The sequence below is a fragment of the Acanthopagrus latus genome, chromosome 15, assembly GCF_904848185.1.
Source record: "Acanthopagrus latus isolate v.2019 chromosome 15, fAcaLat1.1, whole genome shotgun sequence".
Classification (NCBI taxonomy): Eukaryota; Metazoa; Chordata; class Actinopteri; order Spariformes; family Sparidae; genus Acanthopagrus; species Acanthopagrus latus.
In genome coordinates, this window is record NC_051053.1 from 22,457,421 (window position 1) to 22,480,361 (window position 22,941).

The 22,941-nt window shown below is 41.1% G+C and overlaps 1 protein-coding gene across 2 annotated transcripts in view; it reads right to left on the reverse strand.

Annotated features, from left to right (window-relative positions):
- Positions 1-22,048, reverse strand: part of LOC119034097 (collagen alpha-1(XVII) chain-like) — a 25,182-nt gene extending 3,134 nt beyond the window's left edge. The window contains exons 1-50 of one of the 2 annotated variants that reach the window (XM_037124817.1): positions 21,812-22,048; positions 20,229-20,294; positions 17,410-17,460; positions 17,150-17,257; positions 15,054-15,341; positions 14,901-14,957; positions 14,764-14,799; positions 14,584-14,634; positions 13,353-13,499; positions 12,469-13,005; positions 11,497-11,580; positions 11,343-11,405; positions 11,093-11,254; positions 10,107-10,199; positions 9,969-10,013; positions 9,735-9,878; positions 8,082-8,636; positions 7,857-7,907; positions 7,722-7,739; positions 7,607-7,633; positions 7,434-7,496; positions 7,240-7,344; positions 7,078-7,131; positions 6,709-6,744; positions 6,495-6,548; positions 6,354-6,389; positions 6,234-6,269; positions 6,070-6,132; positions 5,517-5,552; positions 5,279-5,350; positions 5,144-5,170; positions 4,992-5,027; positions 4,858-4,893; positions 4,497-4,577; positions 4,313-4,348; positions 4,136-4,228; positions 3,410-3,481; positions 3,238-3,279; positions 3,072-3,131; positions 2,916-2,975; positions 2,810-2,836; positions 2,650-2,700; positions 2,460-2,546; positions 2,278-2,316; positions 2,037-2,153; positions 1,827-1,946; positions 1,577-1,693; positions 1,339-1,473; positions 1,131-1,250; positions 851-1,030 (exon numbers count right to left, since the gene is read on the reverse strand). In XM_037124817.1, the coding sequence (XP_036980712.1) occupies positions 851-1,030; positions 1,131-1,250; positions 1,339-1,473; positions 1,577-1,693; positions 1,827-1,946; positions 2,037-2,153; positions 2,278-2,316; positions 2,460-2,546; positions 2,650-2,700; positions 2,810-2,836; positions 2,916-2,975; positions 3,072-3,131; positions 3,238-3,279; positions 3,410-3,481; positions 4,136-4,228; positions 4,313-4,348; positions 4,497-4,577; positions 4,858-4,893; positions 4,992-5,027; positions 5,144-5,170; positions 5,279-5,350; positions 5,517-5,552; positions 6,070-6,132; positions 6,234-6,269; positions 6,354-6,389; positions 6,495-6,548; positions 6,709-6,744; positions 7,078-7,131; positions 7,240-7,344; positions 7,434-7,496; positions 7,607-7,633; positions 7,722-7,739; positions 7,857-7,907; positions 8,082-8,636; positions 9,735-9,878; positions 9,969-10,013; positions 10,107-10,199; positions 11,093-11,254; positions 11,343-11,405; positions 11,497-11,580; positions 12,469-13,005; positions 13,353-13,499; positions 14,584-14,634; positions 14,764-14,799; positions 14,901-14,957; positions 15,054-15,341; positions 17,150-17,257; positions 17,410-17,460; positions 20,229-20,283 (4,663 nt within the window). In that variant the 5' untranslated portion in view covers positions 20,284-20,294; positions 21,812-22,048. Of the gene's footprint in view, positions 1-850; positions 1,031-1,130; positions 1,251-1,338; positions 1,474-1,576; positions 1,694-1,826; positions 1,947-2,036; positions 2,154-2,277; positions 2,317-2,459; positions 2,547-2,649; positions 2,701-2,809; positions 2,837-2,915; positions 2,976-3,071; positions 3,132-3,237; positions 3,280-3,409; positions 3,482-4,135; positions 4,229-4,312; positions 4,349-4,496; positions 4,578-4,857; positions 4,894-4,991; positions 5,028-5,143; positions 5,171-5,278; positions 5,351-5,516; positions 5,553-6,069; positions 6,133-6,233; positions 6,270-6,353; positions 6,390-6,494; positions 6,549-6,708; positions 6,745-7,077; positions 7,132-7,239; positions 7,345-7,433; positions 7,497-7,606; positions 7,634-7,721; positions 7,740-7,856; positions 7,908-8,081; positions 8,637-9,734; positions 9,879-9,968; positions 10,014-10,106; positions 10,200-11,092; positions 11,255-11,342; positions 11,406-11,496; positions 11,581-12,468; positions 13,006-13,352; positions 13,500-14,583; positions 14,635-14,763; positions 14,800-14,900; positions 14,958-15,053; positions 15,342-17,149; positions 17,258-17,409; positions 17,461-20,228; positions 20,295-21,419; positions 21,748-21,811 lie in introns of those variants that run through there. The other variant, XM_037124816.1, reaches the window with a different exon arrangement.
- Positions 22,049-22,941: the final 893 nt, after the last annotated feature.

Below are 22,941 nucleotides of genomic sequence, written 5' to 3' on the forward strand. Positions count from 1 at the left end.
TATCCACACAACAGCGACATCTTATGCTACCTGTTTGTGTGGTTAAACTCTAGCAGTAATTCTCCTCAATCTGTGGCACAACAGCTAAATTTGGTCTCCAAACTAACATCAGTGAAAGTATTATTATTAATGAGGCATGAAGGCGTCACACGTGAATTTAAGATTAATTCAATGTGTACACTTTTTAATAATAACTTTAAACTAAAGCCTGATGAGGACGTTTTCTACCGGGATGTTTATCTTAACAATTTAGTCTGTGAAGAAACCAGAAATCACCTAAAACATCACACTGATGAGGAGAAGACAGCCAAAGACGTGAATAAAGTGAATAAAGTATGGAGTTCTGGAGCTGATGAGCTGAGAGGGTTTGAAGCCGATATCAGCAAATAAAAGCATTTACAGGTCTGTTTATTCTTCTCCCGTTGGCGACTTTATGCAAACAAATTAGAAGTGCATCTGCAAACACGCCGCTTTGGTTTGTGTTTACAAGAAACTAAATGTGTTTAGCTTTAGACACATAAATATTTAATCCTGTTTTCAGTAGAACTCTCTCAGGGAGGCAGTCGGGACCACAAGTAATTTTTCACAGAGATTTTTTCTAAGTGTAACGAATGCTTTCATTTAACTTGAGGGTTCAATGAATAATATAAATATAACATAAGCATTATCACCATTTAAACTGTGCTGTACACAGTGTAATAACAATGAGGATAGATTGTTTTTAAATTCCATCATATAAATCTGCAAGTATCCATAAGTGAAATGTGTTTCTAATATTTGCAAGGGTCATTTTTAACCTGATTCAAAACTAAGTAACACACGTCGTCTTCTTTCTCTCCGTCAGACTCACTCTGCAGGTAGCGTTGAATTTCCTCCAAACTGTGGCCACGACCTCCCGACCCGTACACAGTGGCAGAGGAGACTCCCGGTGGTCCCTGAGGACCAGGAGGGCCAGGCAGCCCTGGGGGACCCGCAGCACCAGGAGCACCCTGTTTTACTGAAGAGCTCATCCATGAGCGGAATTCTGGACCTAAGAAGAGGAAGATACGAGGAAGATGAAGCGTAAGGGACAAAATTTCACTGTTGCAGTGGAAAAAAGATTTGTTGATGAAAAAAATCTAATAATTTACTTCTCATCAGCGCAGTATAGTCGATTGTAGCGGTCGCGTAGCCAGAGCTTGATCCACCAGAAGGCCCAGCAGGCCCTGGAGGACCTGGTGGCCCAGGCAGACCTCGAGCAATCCCTCTGTCTGAAAAAGACAATAAAATCCACTGAGTGAAGAAGTCCAGGCTCCACTTACAGAGTTGTTGCTTTCTGTTAGTGCAACTTGTGCTTACCATTCATGATGTTAAAGACATATCTGGCTACCTCCTCCACGTTGTAATTGGCTGAAAATCCTACGGATGACCCTGGTGGTCCCGGTGGTCCTTGTGGCCCTGGCGGTCCTGACAAATACCTCCTCACGTCGTCTCCTGCACAGCACAGAGACGAAGTTCAGTCTGGTGAAGCCTCTGAAAAACCAAGTAGTTTTCTACTTTTCATTAGTTTTTATCAACTCAGTCCAATCATACTCACTCTGAAGCATGGTGATGAGAGCATTAACCGTCAGGGATCCAGAGCCAGAGCTAGGTCCAGGAGGACCAGGAGGTCCTGGAGGACCCTGAACACCAAGGCTGAGGCCTGAGCCTGAACCTGAAATCACCCAACACAGTTAGCGTGTCTTCTACAACACAGTGGAAACAGCAGCTTGTAGTGATCACAGTCACAGTAATCAACTGTTTATTCCAGTCTACTATCTAGTATCTGGAGAGAATCACAGACTTACGTTGAATGTATGCAATGATTCTGTTGGCGATGTCATCGATTGAGCCTGAGAAGCTTCCAGGGATTCCAGGAGGTCCAGGTGGACCAGGAGGTCCAGGTGTTCCACTCAATCTGCTTCTGCCTGCATGAGACAAATGAAACATGTTCACACTCTCCTCTGTTCCTCTGACAGACTGTGAGCTCGTGACTTTCCTTCAGAAAAAGCTCTTACTCAGATAGTCGCTGATGTACTGGTGCACCTCACTGGAAGCGGCAAAGGATCCTGGATGACCTGGAGGACCAGGAGGACCTGGAGGACCAGGAGGACCTGATGTGACGGAGACGGAGCCTGAGGACCAATGAGACAGTTAAGACCCTGAAGAGGTTATGTGGAGTTAAACTTCAGAGCTATTCTAACTGAACACTTCAACTAACATTCATTTGTAAAAAATATTTAGGATTTTTTTTTTCACCTCTTGAAGAGCCGGGAATACCAGGAGCTCCAGGGTCCCCTGAGGAAGGTTAACCAACACAATCATTACCTCCATGTGATGCACACACAGGCAGGTACAAAGTTTGTCTTTGTCTTTAGCTCTGAAACACAAACAATACAGCATGGCAGCATTCACAGATCCTGATGTGTTGGTAGGTTTACCTTTAAATCCTTGTGGTCCTGGAAGTCCAGGAGGACCTGGTGGACCTGGTGGTCCAGGGATGCTGTGGCCTCCGGAATAAGTGGACACTATGAGGAAGACATGAATATACGATTCATCCTCAGACCTTAAGATTATCTATCTTAATATAATTCTAATGTGGTTTTGTCTGATTTATGTTTGGACACTGACCTCTCTCAGAGCTTCCTGGTCTTCCTGGCACACCTGGCTGGCCTGGTTCACCTGAGACACACATGACACCTCACAGTTAGTTATGTTAGGAAGGCTCACAATGATCTAAATCATGAGTGATTTAGAAAAAGATAACCGCACACAGAAGAAGGATATTTACCTTGGTATCCTCTCGGTCCAGGAGAACCTACAATGATGATGAACATGTTATAATAAAATACTTCTAGAACTGTGTAAGTAAAATACCTTAGAAAAAATATGATCACCTGTTGATCCTTTAGGCCCAGCAGGCCCAGGTGGTCCTGGTGGTCCAGTGTAATATGTTCCTGTAAGAAGAACAATGTTTAAATGTTTCCTGTTAGCGGGCAGTAAACATCAAACTCACATCAACACAGAGAACACATGGAGATGTTGGATCATACCAGAGCTGGATGAAAAGCCTGGGTCTCCTTTGTCTCCTTTAGGTCCTGGTCTTCCATAACCTAGAAGGTAGAACTAATTAGTAAAGATTTATACAAAGAATGTCTAATAAACGAGGACATCGTGTGATGCAGGCATGTTTGAAACAGCGGATTTAACGAGGCTGACCTGGAGGCCCAGGTGGTCCTGGAGGTCCTTGTCTTGAATCTCCTGATGAAAACATTTGAAAACACACAGTCAGTGACACAATTTGAAGAATATTACAAGAAAACTGTGGTCAACAGATCCTATAGAGGAGTCATTAAAGGTGATCTTGTTTAAGATGCTGTGTCATATTTACCTGGACGTCCGGGTGGACCGGGCGGGCCGGGAGGTCCAGGGATTCCTGAGGCTCCACCGGAACTAAACTGTCCTAAAGCAGAAAACAAAAACACACAAAGTAATGAGCAGTGTCCTGGTCTCTAAAGGAAGACAAACCAGGGTGCAAGAAAACTAAAATTTATGTTTTATTTTGCTGAACAGCGCCGACTGTGGCCGAGAGGGGAGATTACAGGACAATCTGAACCAGAAAAGGAAGAGAAGAGTGACGGCAAACTGACTTTTCTGTATTGGTTTTATTATTTGTTAGAATTAATCAAAGCTAAGAGAGCTGCAACTATATAATCTACTCTACGCCATGTCAGAGAGAAAATATTCTAATTTATGAGTTTGTATTTAATCGAAATGAGGCAAAGCGCTCATAAAATATATTCATCTAACAAACAGTTTATATATAAGTACAGCTGGATTATAGCTTCACAAATACAAAGATGTGAAGAATGTTATCACAATCTTTACCAAAGAAAGTTTGCTTGTTGTTGTTGTTTGTGCTTCAGAACACTTGAGTGCACTGAACTGGATTGTGTTGCTTATGAACTCAGCTTCTCATTTGAAAGATGAAGACTGTGATATATGTGTTTCACTCAAAAGTTACAGACCGACTTTAGTTGTATTCTGCAGCAGATACAGCAGGTTATTTCTCGCCTCGGTGCGTCTTATAGAAAACCAAGTACGAGCCAGTACTCACTCTCATTTCTGGTTGAGCTGATGCTTTCTGACGTTCTCACTGATATTCCTGCTTCTCCCTGCTCTCCCTTGTACCCTCTGTCACCTTTAGGACCTGTGAGGACAAACACAATTGGACATCTGTGACACTTGCAACACATCCAGTCTAAAAAGCTGTCTTTGGGAGCTAAAAACCTACCAGGTTGGCCAGGCAGACCAGCAGGACCAATCGGACCTGAGGAGGTAAATAAAGAGACAAGTGTAACACATTGAAGTTGGTACAACATTGGTGATGTAAATATTGTTGCTACTGATCTTATAATGCTGGGATGTAAAAATATACAGAATGTCGACGACATAATCAGGGTTTTTAAGGGTCAGACCTGATAATCCTGGAGGTCCAGCAGGGCCGGGAGGACCAGCAGGTCCAGGTGGTCCTGGGATGCCAACAGCAGAGGAGCCAGCTGGAACAAAAAAAGTAAAAATCAATTTAATTTTTAACTAATTAGTTCTGCGTTGAAGTTTTCTGATATGTTATGTTTAAATGTGGATATTAGAACATCTCATTAAATATGTGCTTGATTTAAAAATGTGTGTTTTGATTATTTTCTTTCCACTAGTCTGAAAAAAGACACGTTATGGAAGCTAAATAGCCCAAAATCTCATAATTGACCCGTGCATGTAAAAACACTGGTTCAATCATCCTCTTTCTCTTGAAATATAAGTTTAAACGTGTTCTGTTACCTGCATTGATGATTCTTCCTGCTTGTCCTGTTTCACCTAAAACAGACAGACAGACATGTTAACTCAGATTATCAGATGAAGTTTGTGATATTTCAGAAAGCAGAAGCCTTTAAGGAAGCTAACAGCAGCTGTACCTTTAGCACCAGGTCTTCCTGGATTCCCTGGTATACCTAAAAGAAAGACACAAGTATATTTTTACTGTTGAGAGCATTGAAAGCAAAGAATATGCAGCAAGATTCAGAATTAACTACAAGCAATGTGTACTGGATTAAAAGTAGAGTCGTACCTGGTGGTCCTTGAAGTCCAGGTTGTCCTACAAAGAGGGGAAGATATAATGAATGTGTCTTATCATATCATCCATTTATGATGATGTTAACACTAAAGATCAATTTTCATGAGAGTTACATCAGGATCAGTTTACCTGGAAGTCCAGCATCTCCGGGAGGTCCAGCAGGACCTCTGAGTCCAGGAGGCCCAGAAGGTCCTTGGTCACCTGAAGGCCAAAAGTAAAATATAAATTCTGAGGATTTATTTGAGGCTCAAAGAAACTGTGTGTGTCTGAAATTCTATGTATTCAGGAAGAAGAGGCTATTATATGTTTCTAGTTCAGCTGTGTAACATGTAATACTTGTCATCTGCTCATAAAATGACTCATTTACCTCTTGATCCTTTTTGACCATCAACTCCGGCCAAGCCTGACAACATAAAAGCAAAGAAAAACAATCATTATATTGAATATCGCTAAAGATGTTACTCTGAGAAACAAACTCTTATAGTTTATTCAGTGTCTGCTGTTCCTTTAATGAACAGTAGAGGGCAGCAGAGAGGATTTATGAGCAGACTCCTCTCTGCTGCCCTCTGGTGGAGCGTGTCCTTCAAATCAGGTGGACTGTTCTCTATTAATTTTTACAAAACATTTACAGTAAATTTCAGGAAAAATAAATAAATAAGTAAGTAAGCTATGAAGTTACTGTTGTCCTAAGTAGCTGGAGCAGAATAGAATTAAAATTAATGACATGATAAAAATGATTATACATCATTTTTAACATATATTTGAGCTACATTTTGCAAAACCCAGGCTAACTCTTCCCCCCAGCTTTCAGTCTTTGTGCTAAGCTAATCAGCTGCTGGCTGTAGCTTCATATTGGTATCGATCTTTTCGTCTAATTCCCTGCAAGGAAACCAAAAGTACCAAGTGTCATTCAGACTCACCCATTGACCCTTTGGATCCTTTCTCTCCAGCGAGCCCTGGCAGACCCGGTGCTCCTGCTTCACCTGAGGAACAAGACGACTGGATTAGAAAACAGCACTCAGTATATGACATGCCAGTTTGACAGCTTCAGATACTTCAGTTAAATTCACAGAGCTGTACTGACCTTTAATACCTCTGAGACCATCGTGACCAGGATCACCTATAATAAACATTAATTAAACTACAGTTAAAACATTCACCGACCCCACAAGACAGAGAAACATCTGATTTAGTTACAACAAACCTTTAGCTCCTTGGAATCCAGCCAACCCTCGGTCACCTGCAGAGTGAGAAGAACGACTGTGAGAAACATTTGGGTGCACAAAATAAAGCAAATCAACAATGCGTTTCACTTTACAGCTTAATAATGACCACATGAATCTACCTTTAGCCCCAGGTAACCCTGCCTCGCCACGGAAACCTTGAGGACCTGGTTGACCTATAACAAAACACATTATGATAAATTAAAAAAACACTTTTATCTCTGACACTTTAATCCCTTTTATAAGCAGCTGCTGGTGAATTCAAGGTAACAGCAGGTGTTTCTGGAACCGCTATGACGCTCCACATGACATGATATCCAGCGGAAATTAACTGACCTGGTGCTCCAGGAAGTCCAGGATTTCCAGGTGAACCTTGAGCAAAGATAAGTAATAATTAGAAAGGAGAACCGCTGTTTAACATGAACATTATAACAGCCTAAAGACAAAAAAACATTTACAGAAAATACTTACTGGGACATACAAAAAGCTTTACAGAAGTTAATTTATCCTAGAAATTGCTATAAAATAATAAGTTCTTTCCATTTTTGCTTCTTATCGTTCATACATGAGGTCATAAACTGTTCTGGTTACAAGTCAAACTTTGGTATTTTGATGTAAAAACACAAGAAAAGTAGCTGTTTTTGTTGTCGTTTATCTAAACATGAAAAAACTCAAAGTAAAGGACAAGAAATAAAATGATCTTACCTTTCAGTCCAGCAGGTCCAACAGGCCCAGGAACCCCTGGATCACCAGGAGAACCTGCATAAACCAAACACATGAGATCCTTTAGCGACAGAATCAAGATGAACTAGAAGTTGTCAATATCACTAATAAACACAAAATTCCTGTTGTGGATGTGATACGTACCTCTGTCACCCTTCGGTCCAACGCCTGAAGGTCCTGGCTCACCTCTGGGCCCAGCTGGACCTTCACGACCTCTGATACCAGGTTGTCCGTCCACTCCATGATCACCTGATCAGGCATTTTACATTCATTTAAAATATCTCAATCTAAAAACACCAAACAGTGAACTTGCTTCATGTAGTTTGAACTTTCTCTACCTTGGCTTCCTTTCTGTCCTTTAGGACCTTCATGGCCTGAAGGTCCCATCGCACCAGGAGCACCTGAGGTCAAAGGTCACAGTAAAATTACATCATGACGCCACATAATAGTCCTAACAAAATGTAAACTACTGTTTAATGACTCAAGAGTTATGATAATCATCATTCCTCACCTGGGAGTCCAGGGAACCCAGCGTCACCTGTGACAAGTAAACATCTGATTATAACGAGAAAACAAACATACAGAAATAAAACAGATCAACAGAATCACGAGTGAGAAATCCAAACCTTTAGCTCCAGTGTCCCCTGAAAGAACAAACAGATAAACATAAATTAATATAAATCAAACATAACTCATGTTATCTTTAAAATAAAATGTTTACATAGTCAGATTTTATGAAATATATAATAAATAAAGTTCACCTTTAGGTCCAGGCAGCCCTCTCTCCCCCTGCACTGAGGATGTCAGGAAAGCTGAAACAGAAAACAAGAGATCAGTAAATGTTGTGTGTGTGTGTGTGTGTGTGTGTGTGTGTGTGTGTGTGTGTGTGTGTGTGTGTGTGTGTGTGTGTGTGTGTGTGTGTGTGTGTGTGTGTGTGTGTGTGTGTGTGTGTGTGTGTGTGTGTGTGTGTGTGTGTGTATTAGTACCTCTGAATGCTTGTGACTGCATTTCATTTCTCAACATGTGTTGGATCATCAGCTGAAGAGAAGCGTCTGTGTGTCCTCCACTCACACCGAACCCTGTGGTACCACCAGCGCTTCCAACGCTGCCACTGTAACTGGTACCAGCACCACTGTGTCCAGTCCCACCAGCACTGCCAGCACCACCACTGTAACTGGTGTCACTGTAACTGGTGCCACTGGCCGTGCCAGCACCTCCAGCTCTGGCCCCAGTAGACCCACCAGCAGTACCAGCACCAGCACCACCAGCAATGCTGACATCGATGCCACTGCTACCGGTGGCGCCTCCTGCACCACCTGCCCCAGTGGCAATCGCGATTCGTGTTTTGGAGCTCGAGCCTCCTCCTCCTCCTCCAGCACCCAGGTGTAGCGTGTTGTCAGTGTGGGCACCTCCTCCTGCAGCTCCACCGGCAACATAGATGTCATTTTCAGAACCTGCCAGCCGACTGGTACGAGCAGCGGCGACGGAGGACTCGGCCTCCAGGGTCGCCACGCGATTCTTCAGCTTTCTCACATCCTCAGCTGAAAAAGGGACATCAACATTTGGTGAGATGCCGTACAAGGAGCACATGTTCAGACAGTGTTAAAGAATTAAAGTCAATCTGTAATTCAATAAACTAATATCGTGTCACAAGTTAAAAATCTATCATTTGTTGACATGTTCTGGGATGGGGTATATCAGAAATACAACAGTTATTTGACTGCTTTTATCCCGATTTCATTGTAAATATCAAGATTTTTTGTTTCTTAAAACCCAAATCCACATAATTTAATGTCTAGATTAATGTTAACTTCATTGTATACCAAAGTATGTTGAATTAGCTATCAGCTACACTGTTTGCAGTGTATCCATAATTAGACAGACAGCTATAACTAAGTTACACTGACGAAAACATAAAAACATCATGATTCTCAGGCAAGTTCGGTAGCTGTAGAAAGTCTTTTCCTCTGATTTCAAGGCAAGTTTTGGACATTTATTAACAACAGATGTAGTAGTTATGATGTCCTCAAAAAACTCACAGACTGTTTATATTCCGTTCATATTTGAGTTATGTGATATAAGATATATAAGATTTATGGATCTACCTGCATGCTTTGAATAATCGACTGCATTAGATGAAGTCAAACGGTTCAGATGTGCACATGTTTATGTAGAAGTAAAAATATACCTCGAGTCAGAGGTTGTAAATGTTGTTCCAGGTTCTTTCTTTATCATCATTTAGTATCAGTATAGAAAAAACAAAAACAAATCAACAGTTCTCCTGCTGCAGGAAAACAAACTGGAGTCTCTGATGTCATCAAGCAACGATTTCTGGAGCTGCTCCACTGACAATGAATGCCAGACCGACTTTATGGCAGCGAGACGGTACCCACAGATCAAGTTTCCAGGGAAAGGAGTACATTTACTGCCTCCCAGCTCTTAGCAGCACAGTGAAATAATGCTCACTAGCCTGTAAAAGCTGAAACACTCTTTTTATTGGTTCAAAAACCGTCACTCCCAGGGGTTTCACTGCAGAGCCGCTGCAGAGAGTATCTCAGGACACCTTCGGTTTTATCTTTGTGGAGCCTTTTTTGTATTTTGCCCTTAAAATCTCATTATGTTGTGTAAGTCAGCCTCACCCAGCGCAATGAGCCCAAACAGGAGTCCGAGCAGGAGCAGGGAGAGGAGGAGAAGACCCAGCAGCCACTTCCACCAGGAGCAGCAGGAGTCGGAGCAGCAGCACAGTCCTCCACCTCCGAAGGCGCCGCTGTCTCTGTGAATCTCTGAAGACGGAGAGAAGAGTGAAATCATCACTGTCAAAAGACTAAAATGTTCATTATCATGTAAATATCAGAATACACAATCAAAAATACCTGCATAGGTGGCTTTGTCTTTCATCACAACTCCAGATGATCCATCTGTTGAAGGGATAAATACACAGAAGTCATTTATTTATAAAGTCAAAGTACTTTGTTTTTTATTCTTACAGGTGTTTTAACGCGACCACTCACAGTAAGAGTTGCCCGTCTCTGACTTCAGTGGCATCGTCTCCGTGTAGCTTGAAATGAGCTTCTCTTTCTTTATTGAATCTCCCGATAGCGACCCTGTAAAATTAGACACACTCTTTTTTTAAACAGTGCTCTCATTGTTTTCATTGTTTGACAAGCAGAGCCAAAAACACAGCTAAAAGGGAATACAACAGATACAATACAACATTATCTCGACATCGCAAAGGTTGTTTGCTTGTGATAAAGAGTTAATTAATCTCGTAACCTCAAGAAAACAGAAGGTTGTTTCCTCTTTGTACTTATAATTTTAATCTGAGATCAGCTGTGCCATAACAGCATGCATGGATTGACTCTTGTTAACTATAGTCACAGATTCAAACTGAAAATATAAAATTGAGGAGCTCATTATTGATCAGTGGATCATACGTACTGGACTTTACCATTAAAACACTCAACAGTGTGTGTAGTTTCTTTTTGTTCCCTGAGCCAACAAGAATTCTTTGGATTCTCGCCTACCGGACTGTAACACATCTGCTTTAAGTTGACCACCATATGTGATCTTACTCTCATATAACCAACACAAGGAAAAACCTTCCTACAACAAAGATGTTCAGTAAAGTCCATGTGATTTGTTTTTAAAACTCAGCTCCACTCTTCCTGTCTTATCAAGTCGTTTCCTCGTGATGAATTACCTTGTTAGCACTAATCTAATCTAATCGTCTTCAAACCATTAGAGGCACTTTTAAAATCAGTTTAGGTCATTTGGGGATTTTTCTGTTGGAAATAGAAATGTGGGATCAATATTACGACGGGGGAAGAGGACAGAGAAGATACAGGAAGTTCACAGCTCAAAGCCTCCCAGAAACCAGAAATTAGGATTGTTAAAATACTATCTATGTTTCACAACTGGCTGCTGTGGAGAAATTTCATTTCAAGGTGAGAGAAAATTCAATGTTCATCCAGAAGGGGGCGATCAGTATCCGACTCACCTCCGCCGATATGAACGCTGCTGCTGCTGGTGAACTGCTTCCCGCTGTCTTTAGCCAAAATGAGCATCTCTGTGTCCCTCTTGGCCGGCACGTTCTCCTTCTCAGAGATCAGGAACTTGTAGTCTTTCTTATAAGCGTCGTCGACAGTTTGGGATCTAGTGGCTGATGACAACAGAAGAAACAGTCAGAAATCATTTAAGTTTCAGAAAATGTTCAGACAGTGACTGCAGGGAATCCTTTGTGGACTCACTTGTAGAGACTCCAGTGCTGATGACACCAACTCCGTTTGACACGTTCTTCTGAACGCCGTAACCTGTAAATACGGACAAATAAACACTCAGTGAATAAAATGCCTAAATGTGTCGAGATTTAGTGGAATTGTGTCAGCGAACGTGCTGTCGTACCTCCTACGTTAGCATGTACGTTAGCACCGCTGGTGGTGAGCACGCTGCTGGAGGTGGGAGCCAGATTGTTCTGAAAGCCGTAAACTGTAAACAATAGATGAAGTTTGACTTAAATATAAAAAAAATAACATAAATAACATAAAATAAAACATTTGAAATTTTGTTTGAACATTCGCAGAACAAGAAAAAAAGAAAAGAACAACAAAACAACAATGTCTTGCAACAAAATAGAAATACAAGGAGAAAAGAGTGAATGACAAAATAAAACTAACCATTAAAACTGTTCTGCATTAAGTTTAAGCATGGCACAGGATAAAAACACCAACTTATTTATAGATTCATCATTAAATCTTTAAAGTCTTGAGACAAACAATTCAATATTTAATTTACAATGGAATGAAAATGCAGGGAAAAGTATTAAATCTTTACATTTTAGCAGCTACAACTTGTAATTGGCAAATTAAAGCATTGTACATTAGAATTTAAGAAATGCACATGACACATTTTTGGGTTAATTTAAATAGTATCACCCAAAAAATGTATTGTGTTAAACTTGCTTCAGAAACTGCATGACAACAGTATTTTTTTCCAGCAATCATGATATCGTGATCTTTAATTCTGTGATAATCGTGTGGTGTCTTAAATCTGCCCAAATGAGTTATAATAAGATATTTATATGACTTTGTCATGAGGTCATATATATATATTTTTTGTATTGTTTACAGGAGGATGAGCGTCCTCGCGGCAGTTTTTCCTGTCTTTAACGACAGATTGGTTAAACAATGATAAGTACTTTTAGATAGATATTAAATGTTTACCAAAGTGGACTTGTTACCTCATTGGTATAATTACGTGTTTGTCCACATAAAGTATGCAAAACAGCACAAACCTATTTTCTTTATTACACTGAAAAAAACACCACATTTCACCTGCAGAGTAACAGGTTAATTCTCAAGGTAAGTTTGGTCTCACCTGACAGAGACGAGGGTGAGGTGAGACCGACGGGCGAGGATCCTCCCGGCATGTTGTTGGTGCTCGTCTGGTACGAGTAGCTGGTGTTGCCAGCGACCGCCGTGGTGGACGAGGCGGCGGGCAGCGTGGAGGTGGACCAGGAGAAAGATGGAAGTATGGCGTCCAACGTGTCATACTGGCCCGTTCTCACACTGCTGTCGTACTGCCCTGATTTCATGCTCATGTCATATTGTCCTGACTTCACACTAGTATCGTATTGGCTTGATTTCAGAGTGACATCATATTGACCTCCTGACTTCACGCTGGTCTCATACTGGCCTGATCTTAAACCAGAGTCAAACTGTCCTGATCTCAGACTACCATCATAATGGCTTGATTTAACACCTGTATCATATTGGCCAGATTTTAGCGTGACATCGTACTGGCTTGACTTTACAGTATCAAAGTGCCCATTCGTCAGACCAGTATCAAACAGGCCTGCAGAGTCGATGGTGTGGAAGCCGGCTGATCTCAGACCAGAGTCAAACGAAGTCGAACCTGCAGGAGAGAAAAGACAAAATCTGTAGGTCAGAAAATATTCTCTCCAATGCAGGATGAAAAAAATGTTTTGACCCTTGTTTAATTTTTATTGTGTGTCGTCCAAGACAGAGAGGAGATTACTTCCTTACTTCACAATAAGTTTTAAGTCTTACATAATTCTGGTATGTGTACGTGTCTGGGTCAGGCTCTCTAGAAACCAGTTGTCGAGCTCTGTCACTCGTTGAATGTAACATAATACAACTTGAGAGACACAAACTGAGGCAATTTTAAACCATATATGTTTAAGCGGCAGACAACTTGTCTGTGCATGTTAGGTATGTGTTGTTACTCTTGTAAGGTTATACCCGACTGAGAGGCCACGGTGATGGTCTTGGTTTCCACGGTGGCCTTTTTAGGGACGGGCAGGGTGATGGAGGCATTGGAGGAGCGAGTGGGGCTGACGCTGCAGGAGCGTCCCTTCAGAAGCTTCTTCACGTCGTCCAGCTCCGTCCCTGCGCAGCCAAATACACACAAACAATGCTCAACAAATACAGTACTGTAAAAGTCCAGACTGGAGAGTACACTTACTCAAGCACTTTAGTAAGATGAGGTAACTTCTAATTTAAAATGTCAGTGCAAAATTACATAGCATGCAGGCAAAATTGAGAATTTTTTTTTTTCAAAACGTTCAGGTTGGACAGCACAGATTGAAAGCCACTACGCTTTCAATTTATGTTTTTTAGTCTAATTGTTTTAGTTCTAGTTCATAGATTGTGTTACAGGAAGTAAATGTCACCTATATGTTTTGTGTTGAGTGTTCCCGCGCACTGTCAATATTTATCAGATCAATATGATACACTGATCAACAATTTTATAGTTTAAAAACCACCAATTCACATGATGTGTGAAGAATAGTGAACTTACAGTGTAAAATAGCGCAAAATAAAAAAAAGTACAAGTACCTCAAAATCTTAGTAAATGTAAATTAACACAGTGAAACTCTTCTTCCCCCATTTCTGAAAGCACAGCTTTGCAACACTGGAGCTGAGCTCAGGGGTGAAGGTGGCACATTATGACTAACTGTGTAAAAATGTGGATTCAATTACTGCAGTTATACACTTGAATCAGCAGAGGGAGCATTCAGCGTCTGTGAACCTCCGAGTCTCCACTGTTTGGTTCAAACCGGGATATTCTGCAAGCAGTGACTCATATGTGCCATTGTTGCCACCGCAAATCTGCCCCTTGACTTCTTCCCTACTTCTGCACATTGCAGACAATCCCCTGATCTACACGGTTTAACTCTTACCCCTCCCTTTCTTTGTGCTGATGTACCTTGAATCTACTGTTTGGAGGAGCTGCACATGTGTTACTAATTGAAATTTCATGGAGGTAAACATTCATGTGAGAAGTGGAGGAGAGGGCAACGTCTTGTGTGTGATATATAGCGAGCACTGAGCATTTGACAGCAACATAATTCAAGTCCAAAAATCTGCGTGCTTCTCTGAATGAGCAGACTCTCATAAAGATGCTTTGTCGCTTTGTGAGTCGATTGCATAACCGAGAGCGAGCGGATCAGTGTGTCTCAAGTGGTCTTACATCTGCAGGCCGTGGGAGAGGCGCTCTGTAATCTTGCTCTGATCTCGCTCTCTGGAAAAAAAATCACACAATGGACAAAGGAATCTTGATTTAATAAAGATAACCAGGACGATTCAGAGGCAGATGATGCAGAAATAATGAAGTGGGAGGAGGAGCAAATAAAACTGCATCAGTGCATACCTCTGCTTTCACTCCTCCCTCTTGTGGCGCCTGAGCCTGAAAAAGAAAACAGGAAAAAGGGGAAGAAAACACAAATATAAAGGATAAAGCTGGAAAAATAAGGCGCATATTCCAACACAGTCATCAGTCTCACTCACAATAGATCCCATAATCTTTGCGTGTAAACTCTGGAGAGGAATTGCCACTGGAACTGCCTACAAGAAAACACAATGGCAGCAGAAATGTTAACAGCACCCTCATGTACGGCGGCTTCCTTCTCTCCAAACTTGACTTTATTAACAGGATCTCACCATCATAACCTCCTGAGCGGCTGGTTAAGGTCTTCCTCTCCCGGAAACCTGGCGACAGGCCTCCTGACGAGCCATTGGCCTGCGATCTCCTGGCACCGCCTGACGAGCTGGACCTGACCTTTGACACTGAGCTCACCATGTAACTGCTGCCGCCGCCTCCTCCACTTCCGCTTCCATACCCTCCTCCGTCTAAGTAGCCCCCTCCTCCATCACCTCCTCCTGAAGAGTCTCCTCCCAGGTAAACTCCAGAGGAGGAGCTTAAGCTGCCGGTGTTCACACCTACAGAGGCTGGAGGGATGATACAGGCGAGTTATTTTTGATTTCTTGCAACTGGATCCGTTTCACAGTGTATATAAACAAACAGGAATATTACTGAGTCACTGGAGTCCAGACACTGCGGCTCGCTGCTACTAGGTAGTCTACTTTTACTCACTTACCTATACTTTACACGAGTATTTAATTTCATACTATTTTATACTTGTAATCCACTACATTTCAGAGCTATGTATTATAATGTTTGCAGCTATTTTACAAAGATTCTTCATATAAACCACTGATGATACATTTTCATAGATTAAACTACCCATTCAGCTGACCTGCAGTTCACTAGCTGTACGACTACAATATTCTAAGTGAAGAAATCGAACACTGCGTCCATCTTCTATATAATTAGTACCAAATTAGTCTTTAAATAACTCTTTCCAGGAACCATTATAGTTACATAACAGTTCCCTTATTGGAAAATACAGGAAGCCACTGTGTTGGCAGTGATTTAGGAAATACTCAGATCCACTACTGAAGTCAAAAGTATCCATAACACATGGCTACACATGGTAAAAGTACTCTGTTACTGTTGTTTTCTGGATAAACTGACTGATTGTTGGGTTTGTGACGCTTCCACAAAACTTGAACAATGTCCAAGTGCTCACAATGAGACCACAGTTTTTTTACAATAAGTAATACTGACGAGGGAAAAATGTGTAAATCTTTACATCTGACAAATCTGAATAAATGTTTGGTGTTTTTGCATGAAAACTAATTTGTAAATAGACCAGTTTACAAGTCTCAGGGAGGCTGAATTCACATGTGAAAAAGTTGTATAAAGCTGTTTGTGGCTCCAGAGGAAGTGATGTCACTCCGTAGCTTAAATGAATTGTGGGTAATGAAGGTGCTGGGTTTTAAAAAGCATGAACAGTTTTAAAACAAATGATCAAAATCAACACTGCAGAACTAGACATATCACCTTTTTTCCACACATTCTTCTTCTTTTCAAAACTGGTGCCTATATTACCCACAATGCCACGTAGCCACTGAGTGACATCACTGGAGGCATTTTAATCAGAGTACATGCAGCTTCCTCTGGAGCCACAAACGGCTTCATCTACGTGTTTCACATATGCAGTAATACTTCTTAAGAACTGTAAACATACATTAATGTGTAAAATAGGTGGAGTCACCCTTTAATTATCCCACTGGGTCAGCTCTAATTATACACTGGGATACTGTCAGTAGCTTTATCTTTAAAAACAAAAAGAAAAGCATCATATTCTCCAAGATCTTAAGTTGTAAACTAATCAGTAGCCACAACTTTCAAATTATTGTCGTGACGTATAAAATATATCCTATAAGATGTTCCTAAAAGATAATACTCAAGTCATGTACAAGTACCTTATATGTGTGCATAAGTACTTAAGTAAACGTATTAGCATTTATCAATTAATGCAGCCATGAAAAGAATCTAGTAGTAAACAATGATATAAAACTAAGAGAAGTTATTCTCTGTGTTTTTAATTCTTTGTTTTTGTGTTTTGTATTTGTTAGATTGTGAATAAATATGGAAGAGGATGTACAATTTGCAGGTTAAACGTATGTACTTAGTGTATTTCTGTGTTACTTGAGTAAAATAATATGAGAAGTGGAAGTTCCCTAAAAACTGTAAGTGATGTGAAATGATCTGCAAATCCACTGAAATCAAAGTAAGAGTCAGTTTCCTTCTCCTGGGGGTTAAAAATATAACATGAGCGTCTCGAGACTCATCTGCACAAACATCCGCAACTTCCCAAATTTTCGGACCCTGAGTGGAAATTTGCTCTCACATGAGGAGAAATACGTTCCACTGCTGTTCTGGGTTAAGACATTCTTCTCCAGGCCCAGCCCTCCAGCACCGCTGGACATATTCCTGTGATTTGATCCGCTGGTTCCCTCTAGCAACGAGAAAGACACACAGCAAAACAAGGAGAAGCTGTTACTCATGGGGTCCTCCCTTCAGAGCCGCTCGGCTATAATTACTGCATTATAAGTTTAGTTTGCTGCCGATAATTAAAGAAAGCGTGACTGGAAGAAAAGAGAGACTCACTTGGTGGTAGAGAAGTCAGTCTGGTGGTGGTGGTTATAGTTTCTGTTACAACTGATAACACAACATAAAAAGAAGGAAAGTTAAGACACTGCGTTGAATTCCTCAGAGTTATATACAGCAGACTGTTATTTAAACGTATGGCTGTTAATCCCACTTAACGGGTGTTGGCTGGAGTGTTGAGTGACTGACATGGCGATGATTTTTACGTCGCCGCAGATGAATTCATGTGGCTTTGATTGATGGACGATACTGTCGGATGGAGTTTCCACGCAATAACTCACAGGAGGATTAGCGGATCAGTCTTTGCATAGTGTTTTGTATATCAGCTATAAGCCAATAATAAGAACCGTGTTTGGGTTGCCAGGTTGGTGTTCCTCCCTTCAAGAGAGTCACTTTTATCACATTGAAACTGAACCAAAATCAAGTTTTTGACAACATTTACAAGAGTAATTATGGATTATCAATGTAATAAAAACACTTTGGTAAAGACTAACTTTTGTAAATGTCTTATTAGACAGCAACAACCTAAAATCTGTTTTTTAACAATGGTTTAAAACTGATTAATAAAGCTATTTCTTTTGCAACTTATGACTCTTAAAAAAGTAGGAAGTGGTGACAAAATGTCTGAAGTTTGAGCTAAATCAAGTCTTTTAAGTTTTTTTTCAGGTTCAGGTTTATGAACAACTAAACAACAAATCTGACGCGTCACTCTTTGATTTTTACTTTGACGAGAAGTAGACACACCTACTCGAGATTTCCCGGAGCTTTCATCCAGATTAAAAGCTTTTGTGTGATTTACTAATTATTTTTCATCTGGACATTTTGTGATCTGGTCTGTTCAGGTAGTTTAATTCAAATGTAATAGTCCTGTTAGTAAGAAAAGTTAATTCCCAGCTCTGATGCTTTGAATTCCCCAACTCGTCAAAAACGGACATGCGTCATTATTTAACGAGTTTAACTGGATTCAGACTCAAAAATCTACTTCAACTCACCTTCAAGTTCAAACTTGGGTTTCTTTTTTGATAAGTTGATAGTAAAGTCTTGTGTAAATGAAAAATAATTGATAAATCACATGTTGCAGTTGATCAAATCCAACATGTCATCTTTTGCGGCTCTGACTTCTCTTTGTCATAAAAATGTCTTATCCTGGGAAACGCTTACTTGAGATTTCCCGGAGCTTTCAGACAAATCTCAAGGCTTTCATTCGCCTTTAGAGTTTGCTCAGCTGTCACGGGGATGACTTTGTTTTGATCATTTGGCACAAGCAAAGGGAATAACAGCTAAAACCGTCTCCATGAATGCTCTAGGAAACTTCCAGTAAGTGGATCTTTGTGCTCAGAAGTCGATGATGAGCCTTCAGTCTCTTCGACAGTCGTGTTGTGATCTTACTCATGTTTATGTGCTTATCAGTTCAACTCTAAATATAAACAACATGTGGGAGTTAAAGTTTGTGTAAATCATGTTTATAATGATGCAGATAATTAGTACTAATGACAGCCTTCTTCCACTAGGAGGCATCTTGTTCTCCAGCTCATGTAAATCTCATTTCAGTTTCATGCTCATGTCCTCCCACTCGTCATCCTCCTCATCTTCCTCCTTCCTTTTGCAGACGTATGTCTGTTAAGGGTCAAGGCTATAAACCAGTAGCTATCATACTTTAACTGATCTTTGAAACAGCCTCCACAAAATTCTCTGGAAAGCCAGCGTGAAAAGCATCTGCAACTCGATTGTTTTGGCGTTTTAATGTTCTTTTAGCGTCCAAACCACTTTATCCTACCCATCTCTTCTTTCCCCTTTCTTCATCTCTCCACTGTAAAACACTTTCCAAACAGTGATATATACAGAAAGTTTACAAGTGACACATAGAACAAGAGAAGAACAAGTGGACGACGGATTACGTGTTTGTTTTAGCTGGGTGTGAAACATATAATCAGGCGTTCCTTGACCTTGTGTCAAAAGTTTTTAAAGCTAAGATGAGTTGTCCTTTATATTCGGGAGTGACTACTGGAGGAAAACCCCGGAGGATGACTTACAGCCGGAGTCTGGAGAGAGAGGAGCAGAAATGGAAACCCGAGAACGGTGAAGTCATGCCATGATGTTAGTGATAGTAAGCTCCCCGAAGAAGAGAGAGAAGAGCATCACCCAGGGAATAAGTGCAGCGTTTAAACACAGACTGACGCTACGGCAATCTGTCATTAATCTCTCAAATGAGAAATCAAGTTTTTACATCTCTTGCCACAGTGAGGTTTGTGGAAGTGGGATGGTGTTTTTAGCAAAGACACGTTTCTGCTGAGATTTTTTCGCAAGTAGTTTTTGAAGTGCCGTAAATAAAAGTCGGTTCACCTCCATTGTGTTTTCGTGACCAGAGAAGTTTTAGCGGTGGGTTTCTCTAAAAGTCTAAACCGAAATGATCTGCAGGCATAGGTCAAAAATAAAATCGATATGACGATACGTATCGATTCTGAATATTTGAGATGTTTCAAGACTCAATTTTCTTCAGTATTGATACACCGAGTCGCGCTTTCTCGCTCTCCCTTTGCTCCGACGGCGAGTTTACTCAGGAATCTAAAAAGAAAAAATATAATATTTCTCAGAAAATATTAAGTTTTCTACAGTTAATCTGCTGTTCTCTGCTATGAGACAAGAAAAGTCATATCTCGTTGTTTTTCCTCAATCATTCTTTGTGGAATTAAAAATGTTGTTGGATATCGATATTTTCTAAGTTCCTGTATCAGAGTATGATCAGAGAAGTGTTTATTTTGTGTGTTATTTTAGGTGAACCAGCCCTTTAACGTCATGAATAAACTCAGAAGTCTCACCCTTTTCTCCTGACAAGCTTGCCGAGAAGTCCATCTCTCTCGTTAACTCGTCCATCCCATATTTATCTGGTGAGATGATGATAAAATGTTGACCACTGTCATGTTCATACTCTGCCAAAAAAAGTCTGTTTCATTCCTCGTTGTAACTTTGGGTTAAACGACATTTCAACAAACATTTTGATGGGAGTTATGCTGGGAATGATTTTGGGCTAAACACCAAACCGCTTTGATGTTTACTGCATAAACTGAAAATGTCAGGGGAGAGAGAAAAAAAAAACAAAACATCACAACATCAGTCTCATGATCATAAAATTAAATCCCAAAGGTCACAGTGACAAAATCTCACACAGAGAAAAGCTCAACTCAAAACAAAACAACTTTCCGGACACATCTGAACCTCACGTGAGAGGTTGAGACCACAAGAGAGGCTCCTGAAGCTTCAATGCATCATCTGTAGATTTCAATAGTCTTTTATTCACTTTATCTCTTTGAGGACTTGAACCAACAAAAGAACAAAAGGCTTCAGTGGATCACTGCACTGCTCTGATACACCATCCTCTCACCACACCCTGCCAGCCAAGGACATTTAACAACATGCGCCTCGTGTCCTGCACACTTTAATTCAACATCTAAGACGCAAAACAGCAAAAGAATAAACTCTTTGGGTGACCAGAAATCACAACTTCCATCATGTGAAGTGCAAGAATCAGGGTAAAAGTCAGTCAAACCAACATTTCATTCTATTTTTTTCTCATTATTACAGCCTGGAACTGATCTGGACAGCCAGTTTAAAACGGCTCCAGCTCGTCCAGTTTCTGACCATGACCTGCAGTATATTTAGAGGGATGTAAATAGCACAAGCGAAAGAACTTGTAAAACTATACTGAGATCAGCGTAACGGACTAATTATATAGATCCCACTGGAAGGAAAAATGATCCCGAAACCCCCTGCTGGGTTTTACAGACAAGCTAAATAGAACTTGAAATTTATTAGCTATAAGAATAAAGACTTTGCACCATCGTCGTAACTTTAAAGCCAATAAAAGGAGCTTGACAGCCCATCACCAAAGTCCCACAGAGCAGTTGTTAGTGCAGAGAAACACCATCCACCATGAACAACCTCATATATATATATATAAAAATATATAAACAGTCTCCAGGTAATCCCAGTGTACTTGTTAAAATCCATACCTTCAGCCAGCTTGAACAACAATCAATCAAATCCTGAGTCCTCCTCTACAGAGATGGACCTCTACTGATCCACAGGAGGAATGATAATGTGTTTATATGAAGTTGACGCGTCGTGGTGGGATGTTCTCTCTCTCTCTCTCTCTAAAAAAAAAAAAAAGAAGTCCTCCTCGGTCCTTTTGTGCCTTTTTCGATCAACTTTCCCAGGCAAGTCAAAACACAGAGATGTGGGCACCGGTCCCAGCCGCGCCCATCAGAGCTGGAGCTGCTTTGGCAGGCAGGTGTAGCAGCAGACGGCACGGAAACTGAGTCTTAAAAAAAAAAAAAAAAAACACAGAAGAAGAAGAAGAAAAGAAAACAGCGCCTGAGGGAACCAATTAAGTTGTCAGACTCACCTCTGCACAGACGGTCGAGGGAGAAAAAGAAAAGTGATGATCTTCTTCCTCCTCCACCTTCTTCTCCTCCTTCCTCTGCTGCTGTTAGTCACCACTTTTGGAAGAAAAAAGTTTTGGGGAGGAGGTGGAGAGGACAGATTTGGGTTGGTGGGGGGTGTGGGTGGGATTATTTTCTTTCTTTCTTTCTTTTTGTCTTTCTTTCTCTCAGGCTCTGAATCTGCTGGTTCTATTGTGCGCAGCCTGGTGCAGCTGGAGCACATCTGGCGCGCACATTGGAAACATTTAAGTCTATATGATTATTACATAACCAAACAGTCTTGTTTCCACCAACACTCCAAAAAGCAGCGCAGTAGTTGTCGGAATTGCTCTTTTTTCTGCCGTGTTTTGGTGCGACGGGCTGTGCAACATGTTGGTGCAGCTGCTGCAGGATCACTTTCCCTGGTTTATTATGGAGATCAGCGGTGGTTTACAGCTCCCCTCCGAGCTGTTTTTAAACTGCACGATCATAATGAAACTCCACATGTCCATTCATTTTTGCATTACTGCCACTCGGAGTCAAATTGGATGCTTTATTCCTCCGCTGGCAGCCGCAAGCGCCACTGGGCTCCTTCACCCACCACACCCTGTGTAGACATCCACCCACCCTGCGTGACTCACAGCGAGCATGACTCCAATCTGCTCAAATGATGGAAAACAAATGGCCCCAAGGACAGCGAGGCGGAGGAGGAGCTCAGCATCGATGTGCGAGTTTGAATAATGCCATATCTGAAGGAAAGGAGAGGAAAGGAAAAGGGGGGGTGCTGGATTTAAACAAAAAGAGTCCAGCACGGTGGGGAAAAGCTGACTGGCTTGTCAGATAAAACTCAGCCATGTAACAGCTCTCCAGATGAGGGCTTGTTATTTCTCTGGAACAGGAGAGAGCAGCAGACTCTAAAAGTGCCCAAATTAGGTGAGATTAGAGTTCAAAAGAGCTGCATTAGAGGGAAGAAAGAGCTTAATCTGCCAGGTTCAACAAGATAATGTGACACATTCATGACTCACTGTGAAAGTGACAGTGGACTCTTGTAAAGAAACCAACAGTTTACCAAACTTCACTCTCAAACTGTGAAGAAACAGAAGTCTGCGGAAGA